At 39.7% G+C, this 12,602-nt stretch overlaps 1 protein-coding gene and 1 pseudogene across 1 annotated transcript in view; both read left to right on the top strand.

Moving 5' to 3' along the window:
• Positions 1 to 4,226: 4,226 nt before the first annotated feature.
• On the top strand, positions 4,227 to 4,385 carry LOC132489754 (U2 spliceosomal RNA; annotated as a pseudogene).
• A 136-nt stretch (positions 4,386 to 4,521) lies between these two features.
• PPP1R36 (protein phosphatase 1 regulatory subunit 36) overlaps positions 4,522 to 12,602 on the top strand; it is a 32,080-nt gene continuing 23,999 nt past the window's right edge. Inside the window, 4 exon segments of the mRNA XM_060096047.1 lie at positions 4,522 to 4,602; positions 4,650 to 4,717; positions 5,550 to 5,630; positions 7,128 to 7,175. Coding sequence (XP_059952030.1) covers positions 4,522 to 4,602; positions 4,650 to 4,717; positions 5,550 to 5,630; positions 7,128 to 7,175 — 278 coding nt within the window.

Here is a 12,602-nt window from a genome sequence, read left to right as displayed (position 1 = left end):
TTGTTAACTTTAATTTTCTAGTAAAACAGCTCAACTTCTGGGCTTATGGCAAATTCAAGAAGAATATGTTTTCAGCAGTTAAATTACTTGCAGGTTAGAAGAAGATAATATAGTTTTTTCTTCTGATAATCATAATGCCTTTTCAATACCTGCCTTAAATGACTAGAATATATTTCTTTTTTAAAAGACAAACTGCAAGATAGTCCTGTATTTCATCAATATACAACTTGTCCATTTTCCAGTATTTCCAATTTGAGATTGTTACAGATAGGAATATTACAACCCTTTGAGATCCACTATCCTGGGCTTAAACTTTAAAATCCATATCCTTGCGGGGGGTTCATATTTTAGTGGAATGACACATCTGCTTTGTTCTGATTGATTCTCTTTAAGGAGGATGTGGAAGAAATTCAGTAAAAGCTGATTGGAAAATGCATAGTTAACCTAAGGTTTTCACCATACAGACATTTTAATATCTTCTTCCAAGTGATGTAGATTTGCTTCATGTTGCTCATAAGATAACAGTGACTTATAGAAGCTAATTTTAAATTTAGTACTGGACACTTCCATATCATGCAGAGATTAACTTTTGAAATAATATAAAAATGAGAGAACAAAACAGCCTAAAAATATTGAACTTTAGTAATGATCCTCTCACAGAAGAGCTGACTCTTTTTACGTATACTTTTTTTCTTTTTTAGCAGGTCTCATTTGGGTGGGGTGGGGAGATAAAAAGGCAGTTGTGAAATTGCTTCAAAATAAACATTTTTTAAAAGGTAGTTGCTCTTTACACTCTGAAAGCTGGACATAACTTGGGTTTTTCAGTGCTCATGCCAGAGTGGAAAGTTTTCAGCAAGGAGGCGTTAAGGGTGTTTCATTGACTGCAGATAGCATTGTATAAATATTTGATAAACTACCTTGGTACTAACAGAATGAGGTGATTAGTAGCCTTAGAGTGACGTTTAACATGAGTTTTTACCAAGATAACACTCATTCTTAACCTTTTATTAGTCCTTTATTGAAAGTGTTTATCCCTTGCTCTAACTTCCAAGTATATAAAGTATAATGGAGTCTTTCTGTAAGTGCAATTTGGTATTAGTATGACTCATTTTAGACCTCATTTTGGGAGAGATTAGTTTTTAAAGTATCAGAAAAATGACCAATGGTAGTCTCTTTGGCCTGGTCTCTGGTAACCTGCTGTAACAATAACATCAATCTATGTAGATACTTCATTTTCTATTATTTTGAAAAGTAATTTGTAAAAGTCCTAGCCTTGAGTGTTTTTAATTCTGTCTTCTCAAATTTACCTAGATCTGAATATTGCTAAGATAAAGCCACTGAAGTAGCCGTTCAGTGTTTCCAGGGGTCAGTTGAAACTGGTAACTCGATAACTCCTGGGAACTCCTTAGCAGATTTTAGATCAGCTGTAGTCAAATGATAATGGAAAAAGTACTTGAGTTTAGGATGAGGCTAAATTACAGTTTAAGGAATAATTAGCATCACTTGAACTTGAAAGTAATGTTATGCTAGGGATTAGTGGTCATGACTAAAGCTAATGCAATACATATAGAAGGCTAAGGGATTGAAAAAGTACATTTATCAGAATGGGGACTTAATTTCTTCTTATCTGAATGTCTGATTAACAAAATGGCTGTTTTGAGGCAATGAATCTATACACCTGTCAAAATAACACATAGCAGGTTGTTTACAGTATTTCAGATGTATGAAATTTCAAAACAAGCTTACCCTAAATTTTTTATCATATTAATTTGATATGTGTAATGGAAATTCATGCGATTGGTTTGTGCATTAGGAGATATCAGTGCTCTTTACATCTTTAAATTTAGCATGCATGATAGGATATTTAATGTATCACCTATTCAATATGTCAAGGAGAGCTAAGAATTTCTTTATCCTATGTACAATTTTAGACATGAATATAACCTGGCTATCTAGATGAAATCAAAAGATTTCTTTTTATGAAGCTCAAATACTGGGCCCATGATAAGGTATTCATCTACTTTAAGTTGAATGTAGTTTATAAAATTTGTATTGTGGGGTATATTTCCCTTGCTTTTGAACACTAGAATTGAAATTTTAAAGAATCTCAGATCCATATGTCACAAGACAATTGCTAAGGGAATACATATATTTAGGTTAAGGAACAACAGGAATATTCAATTGCTTCTGTATAATGTGTAAGTAGGTATGAGAAAACTGTTGTGAAGAACTATCCTTAAGCATTAAAATTATATACAGAATTTAAATCCTTGAAGAAAAATTATGGATCTTTAGAGAAAGATACAAGTTTTTACTCTTGATACAGCTCTTGGGATGGAAATATTTTAGGGTATATGTATTTCTAAAATTTAATAGAGTAATACTTACTGTTGAACTGTCTTTCCCTTAGAACAAATGAAGTCATAGACTCTTTTCCTCCACCCCTTTAAGTATAGATAGGGATGTTTGTGAATTGAAGATGGGGGAAATAAGCAATCAAAAATGGAATTGCTAATTCAAATACTGGCATTGCTGTTTTCTTACATGTTTGTTTTAAAAGTAGAATGATAACACTTTGAAAATATGTCCATTATGACTTTTTCATAGTATAAGCATGCATTATATCCAGTTAATATCTTGGGCCTAAAATTTGAGACCAGCAACTTAGTTCTATGTTATATGCTCTCAGTTCTTTGACCTTGAGGAATATATCTTAACTAGGCAAAAAAAACCCCAACTTTCCCTCACAGGACACTTGAAATTATTAAATATTTAGATGTCACCTTTATCCCTACTTTATAGCATCATGAATTATTTGGGGTTTTTTTTTAAGAAAATTATATTTCCATTTTAGGTTGTGAGTTTCTCATGCCATTTAACAAAAAACCTAACTGGTGAAAAATCTAACCTAAGAAATGAGTGGGTCACTTTTAAAATAAATAATGATTTACAGCCATAAAAACAATTTTTTATTCCCTCTTTTGTTAGAGCCTAGTGATACAGAAATATAAGATGGTTCCTTAAGAGTTATCGAGGCTTTCCTTTCAATATTATGTCCCTCTACCACATGTGATGTAACTTGTCATGTAACTTCTCTGTAGGTCATTGTTCTGGGTTCTCAACGCTTTTATTTTTCTCTTAGTTTTGTATTTTAGACAGCCTAAAGTTAAACATGGTAAGGTATAAAAGATCTTTGGTTTTCTATTAGCATTTCTTCACTCATTGAGATAACTGAAGACGTTGCCTGGAAGTGTGGGGAATGGGTATCATCCAGAGTCCTTGGTCTCTCTCAGTCCTTTTTGGAGCTTCAACTCATTATTTCTCCTCTTCCCACACAAAGTTAAATACCCTGCTTGGAGAAAAGCTTTTGGTGATTGGGATATTTTGCTAAATTCTTTTTAAGTGAGTCATCTTGTAATAAGCCAGCCTCTAAGGCTACAGCCTGAAAGCAGCACTGCCAGCGTACAGGTGGGTTTCCTTATATCTAAGCCAACCAGAACAGCTACCAGCAGTGGACTCAGGTGAGTGGAACATGAATCTAGGTGATTACAATTTTATACCACTGTGACCAGTGATTGTGTTACCAAGTAGTGAGACTGGGAGGGTGGGGGGAAGGGGAAGCAGTGGGATATCTATTGCTATGTTTTTAAAGTTTATGTGAGTATACAATCACTATTTACTAACCATCTCTTTAACGCTAATTAAGCTGTGGGGATAAAACAAAAGCAGAATATATTAGGCATTCCCAGTCATGTAGTGTCATCTAGAATTGCTTACATTAGTGATGGAAGGAAAAAAATACCAAACAATCTGCATATCAACTCAGTTGCAAGAAGAAATTACAAGACACATGATTTGAAAAGTGTAAATACAGAAATATCAGTTGAAAACCCATTGATACAAAGCAAGTTTCTCTGCTTTTGAGAGACACTAATTTCGAGTAATTATTCAGGGTGATGCTTTATACACATTATTCCTTAAAGAGCCTCATAAACCCCTCATCTGGATATCTTCAAATGGGTTCCACATCTAGTTATGCAGCAGAACCCAGTTTTGAAAACCTTATTTCCTCCCTTGCTCCCCTCCTGCCACGCCCCGCCCTATATTAACCTAGTCCCAACCTGTATGTTTTATATTTTATTTTATTTGTTTTTATTTTTCTAACCTGGATTTGAACTTCATTTAGTCCTATTAAACTTTGGAACAAAGGGCAAGCTTCCCTAAGGAACTGAAGACCTTTTGGCTAAGATCAAGTGTAGTATCTGTTCTTATTAGTTTAATATCTGATACATCTTCTATCTGAGGATAACATACTAAGTGGATCTTTGGAGCAGGGAGTTGGAATAGGAGCTTGCTCTGTCCACTCCCCCCCCCAAAAAAGTTATTCTAATTAAAAACAAAAAAACAGTGACGTAGTTGACTTCTCGGTGGGAAGGCACGAAGAACTGACCTCTAAAGAAGGAACCCCGGGGCAGCTTTGCTGTGAGACGCTAGGGAGCCACAGCAGCCAAAGGTGTCAGCATGGGCGGCAGTGACGCCCACCCGCCACCGCTGCGGAGGAAGGAGGGTCCCGCCCCCGCCCAGCGTCGGCGGGGTTTCTCGGCGCTCACGGGCAGTTGCCTCCGCGACGGTCGGTCTAATGCGGCCAGCGGGAGACCACGTATCGTGTGCACGAGTTTTATTCGAGGAGGCAGCGGTTGGACTCGCAGGCCGACTAGCCGGATGTAAGTGCACCTGGGCCACCCCCAGCCCGCGGCGGGTGGAAAGCCGACTCCCTCCCGCCCGCGGCGCCCGACGGGGACTCGGTGGCGGTGCAGCGACGCCCTCCATTCCCTCGGCCAAGGCCCTGCTCTCCGCCCTCCCCAGGCGGGGGCGCCGCCTTAGCCTGGGGCGAACCTCATTCGAGGAGACCTGGGCTTAGTTGTCTACAAAAACCGGACGATGGAGGTGCGTTCGGCAAACGGTCAGAATTGAATTCCGGCTTCCCCCACAGATACCTAGGTATGGGAAAGTTCCACCGCACCACCTCTAATTGGTTGGCTGAGAAATAAATAGCCGTCCTGCGGAGGAAGCAGTCCTGCTCTGGGTGGGATCCCCAGAGAGGAGAGGCTGGAGGCTGGTAGCTACCACGGCTTGGGAAGGATAACCTGGTACTTCGCCCACTTCCTCCGAAGGGTGGGGTCAGGGTTAGAGTTGGTGTCTAACTCCTCTGAAAGATTGGGGCTGCCTTGGGCACCAGTGTATTGTGGTCTGAGTCCCAGTTAATCAGTAAATTGCTATGGTGAGGTGACGCAGGCTCCTAGCCTTCCTCTCTTCTTTCCCTTCCTTCCTTTCTCCCCTACTTTCCTCCCTTCCTTCCTTTCTAGTGAAACTACACCCAAAAACAATCAAAAAAGATAAAATTCTGGCTTCAAGTTAAAAAAAAAACAAACAACAGTTTAAGACTCTACATCTTTATTGAATAGAGTTAAATAGCAACTAGTGAGAATTATTGTTAAAAGTTCATTGTGACATGCGGATTGTAAATTGAACCTTTATTTTTGCTGCAGTCATTTCATTTTACAGCAGTTGGGATTACGATTAGGGATGTGATACTGGAAAGATGAAACCAGAACTCTTGAGTTCAGAAGGTAAATGTTAACAAAACTTTATTATAGCTTTTATGAAAATTACGTGTGTTTGGGATAAAAAAAATTCAAGCAGTACAGAAGAGTATAAAGAATAAAATAAATGTCTGCTGCAATCGCAGCATCTAGAGATAACCATTTTGGCAACCTTCCTGATATCCCCGTTTTATGACACTTATCAGCTGCTCCTATGTAGCAGACACTGTGCTAATCAGTTTACCAACCCTTTGAAACAGCTGCGTGTTAATCCACTTTTACAGATGAAGAAACTGATGTCAAAGGGTTAAGAAGTTTGAAGGAAACTAAGTGACTTGGCCAAATCACAGCTCAGAGGTGATTAAGATGTTTTAAATCTAGGTCTACTTGGTTAACAGTCCATATTCTTAACTACTTTATAAAATTGCCTTTTTGAGTTATAGAAATAGAGTTTTACATTAATGGGACCATATATTATACCTGATGCAGTAGACCGTAAATTTTACAAGGTAAAATTATTAGGTAGAAAAACTAATTTTAATTCTCTAATTTAATATGAGAAAATACTGACTCTATTAAAAATGTATCACTAAACTAACAAAACTAGCCACTATCTGCTGTGCACCTATTATATCGCAGACATTTGCATATTTTTCTGAGTCTTAAAACAGCCATGGAAAGTGAGCACTAATATCTCCATTTCATAGATGAAGAAACAAGGCTGAGGGAGATTAAACCACTGAACCAGAGTCATCCAGCCAGTAAGTAGCAGAACTGACATTTTGAACCAAGGTTTATTGAAGTCCTTTCCACTTTATACACTGTCTCCCTCTGATAGACCGCAAACCCTCAATGGCAGGAACTGTCTTAGTCATCTTCATGTCCCTGGAGCCATCTGCAGAACTTCACAGAGTAGGCACTCACCAATTGTTTATTGAACAAATACAATCAACCAACTAGATTCAAGCAGAGGAAGACTAGAGGCACAGGGCCAATTAGAAGGCTAATTGTAGGAGGATTATAAATAGTTATCCAGGTAAGAAACAGAGTCAGAGAGAGAAGAGTGCAGGACTAAGAAGTATGCAAGAGATGAAATTGACAGGATGTTTGGATAGAATTGATTGATACGATATAGTGCCTGAAAGTGAAAGGAGAGGGAGAAGTAGGTGCTTAGGTTGGCTCCCACGTGTCTGGCTTGGGTGATTGGTTGGCTGGGATTGCCCTTCCCCCATATACAGAATAAAAGAGGCAAAACTGGTGATGTGTTTGAGGTTGCTATGACGTGGACACATCTCTTAGGCTGTTGGTCAAATGGGGCTGGAGGTCAGAAAAGGAGTTGGCTGTGCAGATGTAATTTATAGTTACATTATAAATATAATTAAATATTTAATAGCAATTAAACATGAATAAAGGCTAACCATTATATTAAAGTCAAAATCAAAAGTTTACATTTCATGGAATATTTATTTCAGTATTTGAGTAATCTGTCATTTCCACAGCAGTGATTTCAGTTTTTCTTCTCAGATATGTCACAGAAGATTCAGTAGAGTAGCTGCTGAAACATCATACTTAGTGAATGTGAGATAGTGACAAAGACAGCAAGATAGCTCTGAGATTAGACAGACAGGATAATCACAGGAGTCAAAATATACACGGTAAAGCACAAGAAAATGTGGGTGTAAATTTTCAGTGCCAATATTTTCTTTTCTCAGTCTTCATATATATATAAAGGCCATCTCAATCCTCTCTTCTTATGATAAAAATTGCACCATACTTTTATGTACTGATCTTCTTTATAAATGAAGTTATTTTGTAGTATTTTTCAAACTAATTTTTCAGTGCTAATCTAATAATAACCCACCCCAAGTGGCACTTTTTCCTGTATGATCCTACTAACGAATTTACAGATATCAGTTTCACACTGACTTTATTATTCATAAAACATTCATATTCATAAACTAAAGTTTCTTTTGGTTCATTACCAAATTATTCTTTAGAATGGCTTGATTGATTTCCCATGTATATTACCCACTTGATTTTGGAGAATACACATGGGATGGTATGATTTAAAAGGTAGATTGTGTGACATAATGTTGAATGGAAAAGGCCAGACACAAAAATGTAAATACTGTATGATTTTATTTATATAAAAGTTTACAGTAACAGGCAAAAGAAAAGAACTGTATTGATAGAGGTCAGAATAGTGGTTACTTTTTGTGGGTTATCAACTGGCAGGGGAGAGTACAAGAGAACCTTCTGAGGTGCTGGAAATGGACTATATATTGATTTGGGTGGTGGTTACATGAGTGTATACATAGTAGAAAATTCATCAAGGGGAGGGGGAAGGGTAAGCTATGACAAAGTGAGAGAGTGGCATGGACATATATACACTACCAAAGGTAAAATAGATAGCTAGTGGGAAGCAGCCGCATAGCACAGGGAGATCAGCTAGGTGGTTTGTGACCACCTAGAGGGGTGGGATAAGGAGGGTGGGAGGGAGGGAGACGCAAGAGGAAAGAGATATGGGAACATATGTATATGTATAACTGATTCACTTTGTTATAAAGCAGAAACTAACACACCACTGTAAAGCAATTGTACTCCAATAAAGAAGTTAAAAAAAAAAAAAGAAAATTCATCAAGCTGTCCACTTAAGATTTATGTGCTTTACTGAATAAATGGAAGCTATACCTCAATTTAAACAGTGTAAAAATAAAACCCCCCAAACACCAGACTGTGTCAAGTACACAAATTGGGTGTAGTTAAATATGGGGGAAGGACTACCATGAAGAATAGATGGGGGCAACCCTTTTATGGTGGAGCTGCTTTGTGTTTAAGCAACTCAGTGTGGCAAACCTGAGTATTAGGATTACCTTGGGAGTCCAGCTGCTAGGGGTGATGCTAAGGAAAAAGGAAAGCAGACTTTTGAATGTTTTAGGCCAAAGTTAATGTTTGGCTTTGTTGGAGATGTAGATACTGATTCCCTTTTAAAGTCTAAGCATGTCCCATCACACATTAAAATGTAGGTTTGAAGTCAGAGAGGACTCATGAGCTGGAACATGCTCTTTTTCTTTAGAGACAGTGCTGCAGACACTATGTCACCCCAATTCTTGGTGATGCGACAGGGCTGAGGCAGAGGAGGTGGAGAGGAGACAGTGGTAAGAATGGGAGCTGCAGAGGCAGAGGCTTGTTCAGTCACTGGTCTCACACCAGTTCTGTTTGGTGTCACTCCACAAACCTGTATGAGCATGTGTCATGGGATTGCATCTGTGCTCTAGAAAGCCCTCTCCCATAGTGACAGGGAGGGGCAAGATTAGAACTCGGGAGACAAGACAGTTATGCATTACTGTAAGGGGGAGGTGGAGACTTGCAGGAGAACAGTCAAAGAGTCGTGCTAGAGGCAACTCATAAATCCGGCCTTGTGTGCAGGGGGAAGTAGCTGGTAAGACTGGCTGTGAGACAAAGGGAGGAAGGAGGCAAGAACGTCTGGGTCACTGAGTGGGTGACAGCATTGTCTATTGAGACAAGGAAGGTGGGAGAGCGGGTATGTTTATGGGGGGGTGAAAGGTAACAAGGTTACTTTTTCAGTGTGCAGAATGTGAGATATAGTCAGCCCTTGGTATCCGCAGGGGATTGGTTCTAAGACACCCCCGCCCTCTGCGGATCCCCAAATGTGCAGATGCTCAAGTCCCTTATATAAAATGACATAGTACGGTCGGCCTTCTGGATCTGCGCGTTCCACGGGCTGACTGGACCTGCCTGTGAGATGTCCAGGTCAAGAATTCAGTAAGCAGGGGTTTGGTTTTCCTGAGAGGGGCCGGTGCAGAATTACAGTGGAAAGTGAACTGACTGAGGCCAGAAGCCTAGGAAATACCAATACCTACTTCTAAAAATTATGAAATGTTTTAAAATATCATATTATTTTTCAAAACCAGAAAATACCATTAAGTGAAAACAACCAAAAAAACTTTACAATCCCACATAAAGAGTATGACTGTTAACATGTTAACAGTTATTGTATATCTTTCCAAATCTTCTTTTATGTATGTATACACACACATACATTTTTAACTTACTCTATTCTCCATTTCCGTATCTTTTTTCCTCATCACAAAGTTGCACATACTTGTTGAAAAACAAGTATATAAATGTACAAAGTAGAAAGTCGGGGGTTCTGCCCAGTTCTGCCCCCAAAGACCACCGGTGCACCAGTGTTAAGGCTTACCACCTTATTTTTACTTTTTTGTGTTTGACATACTGATTATATTTATTTTACATTCTGTGACTGATAATTCCAGTACCTGAAATCATTGTACGTCTGACTTTGTTGCCAGCTTTTTTTTCTCTTATAGTGTTATTTTAAAATTTTTAACTAAATATAAACATTTTAAACTTTTTATATTGGAAGATTTCAAACATAAACAGAAGTAGGGAGAATGGGATAATGAACCCTCACATACCCATAGCATAGCATCAACAGTCACCAAATTAGGGTCAACTTTGTATCATCTGAACCCTCATCTTCTCTACCCCTTGATTATTTTGAAGTAAATTCCAGATATCATATCATTTCATCTATAAGTATTTCAGTAATATATCAAAAAAATAGGCACTCTATTAAAAAACATAACTAAATTACTATTTACTGGCCTAAAAATACAAAAGATAATTTCTTAACATTGTCACATATGCAGTTTGTATCCAGATGTCTCCTATTGTCTAATATCTTAAAAGTTTGTTCCAGTCAGGATCCACACAATTTCCATACATTACAGTTGGTTTGATATGTCTCTTAATCGGTGTGCATGTCTTAAGGTTTTGAAAGGTATCTTCACGTGGCCCTCAGGAATGGCAGGCAGGCAAAGAAAGAGGAGCTAACTGAAGAGAAAGCATGATTAGAAGGGTCAGGAGGAAAGCCCTGAGACACACAAAGGCCTTCAAAGGCAAAATAAGAAAGGGAATTTGAGCGGGGAGTGGTCAGCAATGTCAGATGCTAAAGAGAGCTCAGGATGGGGCAAAAAGAAGCCTTTGGATTTAGGGGTCGCTCAGGACGTAGGTGAGAAGCCATTTCAGGAAGGCAGTGGAGTAGAAATCAGATTACAGTAGCTAGAGGAGAAGAATCTGAGATAAAGAGTATTCTATTTTTGCTAGTTTCTCATCAGTAAGTTTACCAGTGAAAAAGGAAAGCGATAGTAGCCTTTAGGGGATCCAGGACTAAGGGAAGGGACTTTTGTTGCTTTTGTTATAAAGGTAGGAAAATTTTGAGTTTGTCTGGGTAGAAAGAAGAGATGGAAGAGAAGAGAAAGAAAGTGGGAATGGGATCAAGAGTGCAGATTAGCTTGGAAAAGGTGGAAGCAGAGTTTCCGCTGAGTATGGTGGGAAGGAAGTAATAGAGACAGGAAAGCTTGGGAATTTGAAGGTGCAGGAAGATATATCTATGCCGCTCTCCTTACTGAAAGTAAACCAGACCCTCCCAGGCTACTAGTGGGAGGAGAATCTTTTGGTAACAGTGCTACTGACCCTGACTCATTCCCCCGAGATTGCTGCTCCCTTTCCAGCTCCCTCCTAGGTAACTGCCACCACTGCTACACTGGGCTGGGCTGGGGCTCCGGAAACCTGCATTCACCCAAATGCCCTGACCCAGTACCTAAATGGGGGCATTTCCTGAAGCCAGTGGACAGGGGAGACAGGGAGGTCTTCCCAGGGGAGGCGCTGTCTAAGACCTGAGGAGGAGGAGGTGTTGGCAAGGCAAAGGGAGCTCTGGTTGTGGAGGAGGAGAGTGCGTTCTAGGCAGAAGGAACAGCATGTGCAGAGGCCCAGACACATCTGAGACTGCAAGTGGTCAGTACGCTGGGTGTAGAGCTCCAGGCGAGTGTCGAGAGAGGAAGTAGAAGTTTTAAACCAGGGCAAGATCGTGAAAGGTCTTACAGACCATGCTGAGGAATTTAAACTTTATTCAGAGGGCACGTGGGGTCGGGGTGGGGGTGGGTGGCGGGGATTGAAAGGTTTTAAATGGGGAAGTAACGGGCCAACCAACAAGGCATGCTTCTCTCTGACACAGTGTCTGTAGTCCAAGCCATTCATGTTGCAAGTGCCCCCTACTCCCAGCTGGGAGAGAACCAGCCGCCTGTCTGAGTGTTTGCCAAGGTCGTGGACTCCCCTGAGGACATACGGCCAAGGAAACTACACCTCCAGAAGCCTTGAACTTCTGTTTTTCAACATAGCCTAACAAAAGACTCTAGTAACCACTGAAGAGATCTAACTGGTGTGGAAGCCAAGAGTGGTCCAGCCCTCTGCATTTTAGTGATGGGTTCTAGGAGAAAACATGACTGCTTTTTCTCATTTATTTCAGGGCAAAGGGAAATGATGTGACTGTGCTGTGATATTAGGAAAGCACATCAACACAGTGTGGTCTGTGATTCTAAATGGGTTGCCCGATTGAGAGGGAGACTATGGAGACTGGAAGAAGGTACAGATCTAGGTCACACTGTGGTTTGGGAGCCAATCAGAGGTGCAGTTCAAAGGACAATTTTTAATTATTACTAGTGATGCTTCTTAATGTTTCCAAATGCACTGTGAACTTCTTTTAGAGCTATGGCAGGACACTCACAAAGAGAAATCCATCTCACCATCTCATCCGGAGAATGACTTCAGTCAAGTGAAAAGCCACTCAGGCAAGTGTGGGAAGACGTGTCCAGAGGTCAGAGAATAAGGACTAGAGGTTTCGCAGTAAATGCCAGACTACTGGCTAAGAGCAGGCACTACCTGCCACAAGTTTCAAGTACTGAGACATGGTCAGCCTCTCTGAGCCTTAGTTCTCCATCAGTAAAATGATAGCCATGTACTAGATGATCTTTTAGATGTCTTCTAACCCCCAAATTCTATGATCTTATGATTTTATAATTCTAAGTTCATTTGACTTAGTTCATAGACCTGATCTATAAGATCCCAAATGTATCCTTTCCTTATCTTAAGGCTCTCTTGTCTCAAATCAACTCA

The sequence above is a fragment of the Mesoplodon densirostris genome, chromosome 4, assembly GCF_025265405.1.
Source record: "Mesoplodon densirostris isolate mMesDen1 chromosome 4, mMesDen1 primary haplotype, whole genome shotgun sequence".
NCBI classification, from domain to species: Eukaryota; Metazoa; Chordata; class Mammalia; order Artiodactyla; family Ziphiidae; genus Mesoplodon; species Mesoplodon densirostris.
Note: the sequence above shows the minus strand (reverse complement) of the source record. Positions and strands in the feature narration are given on the sequence as shown.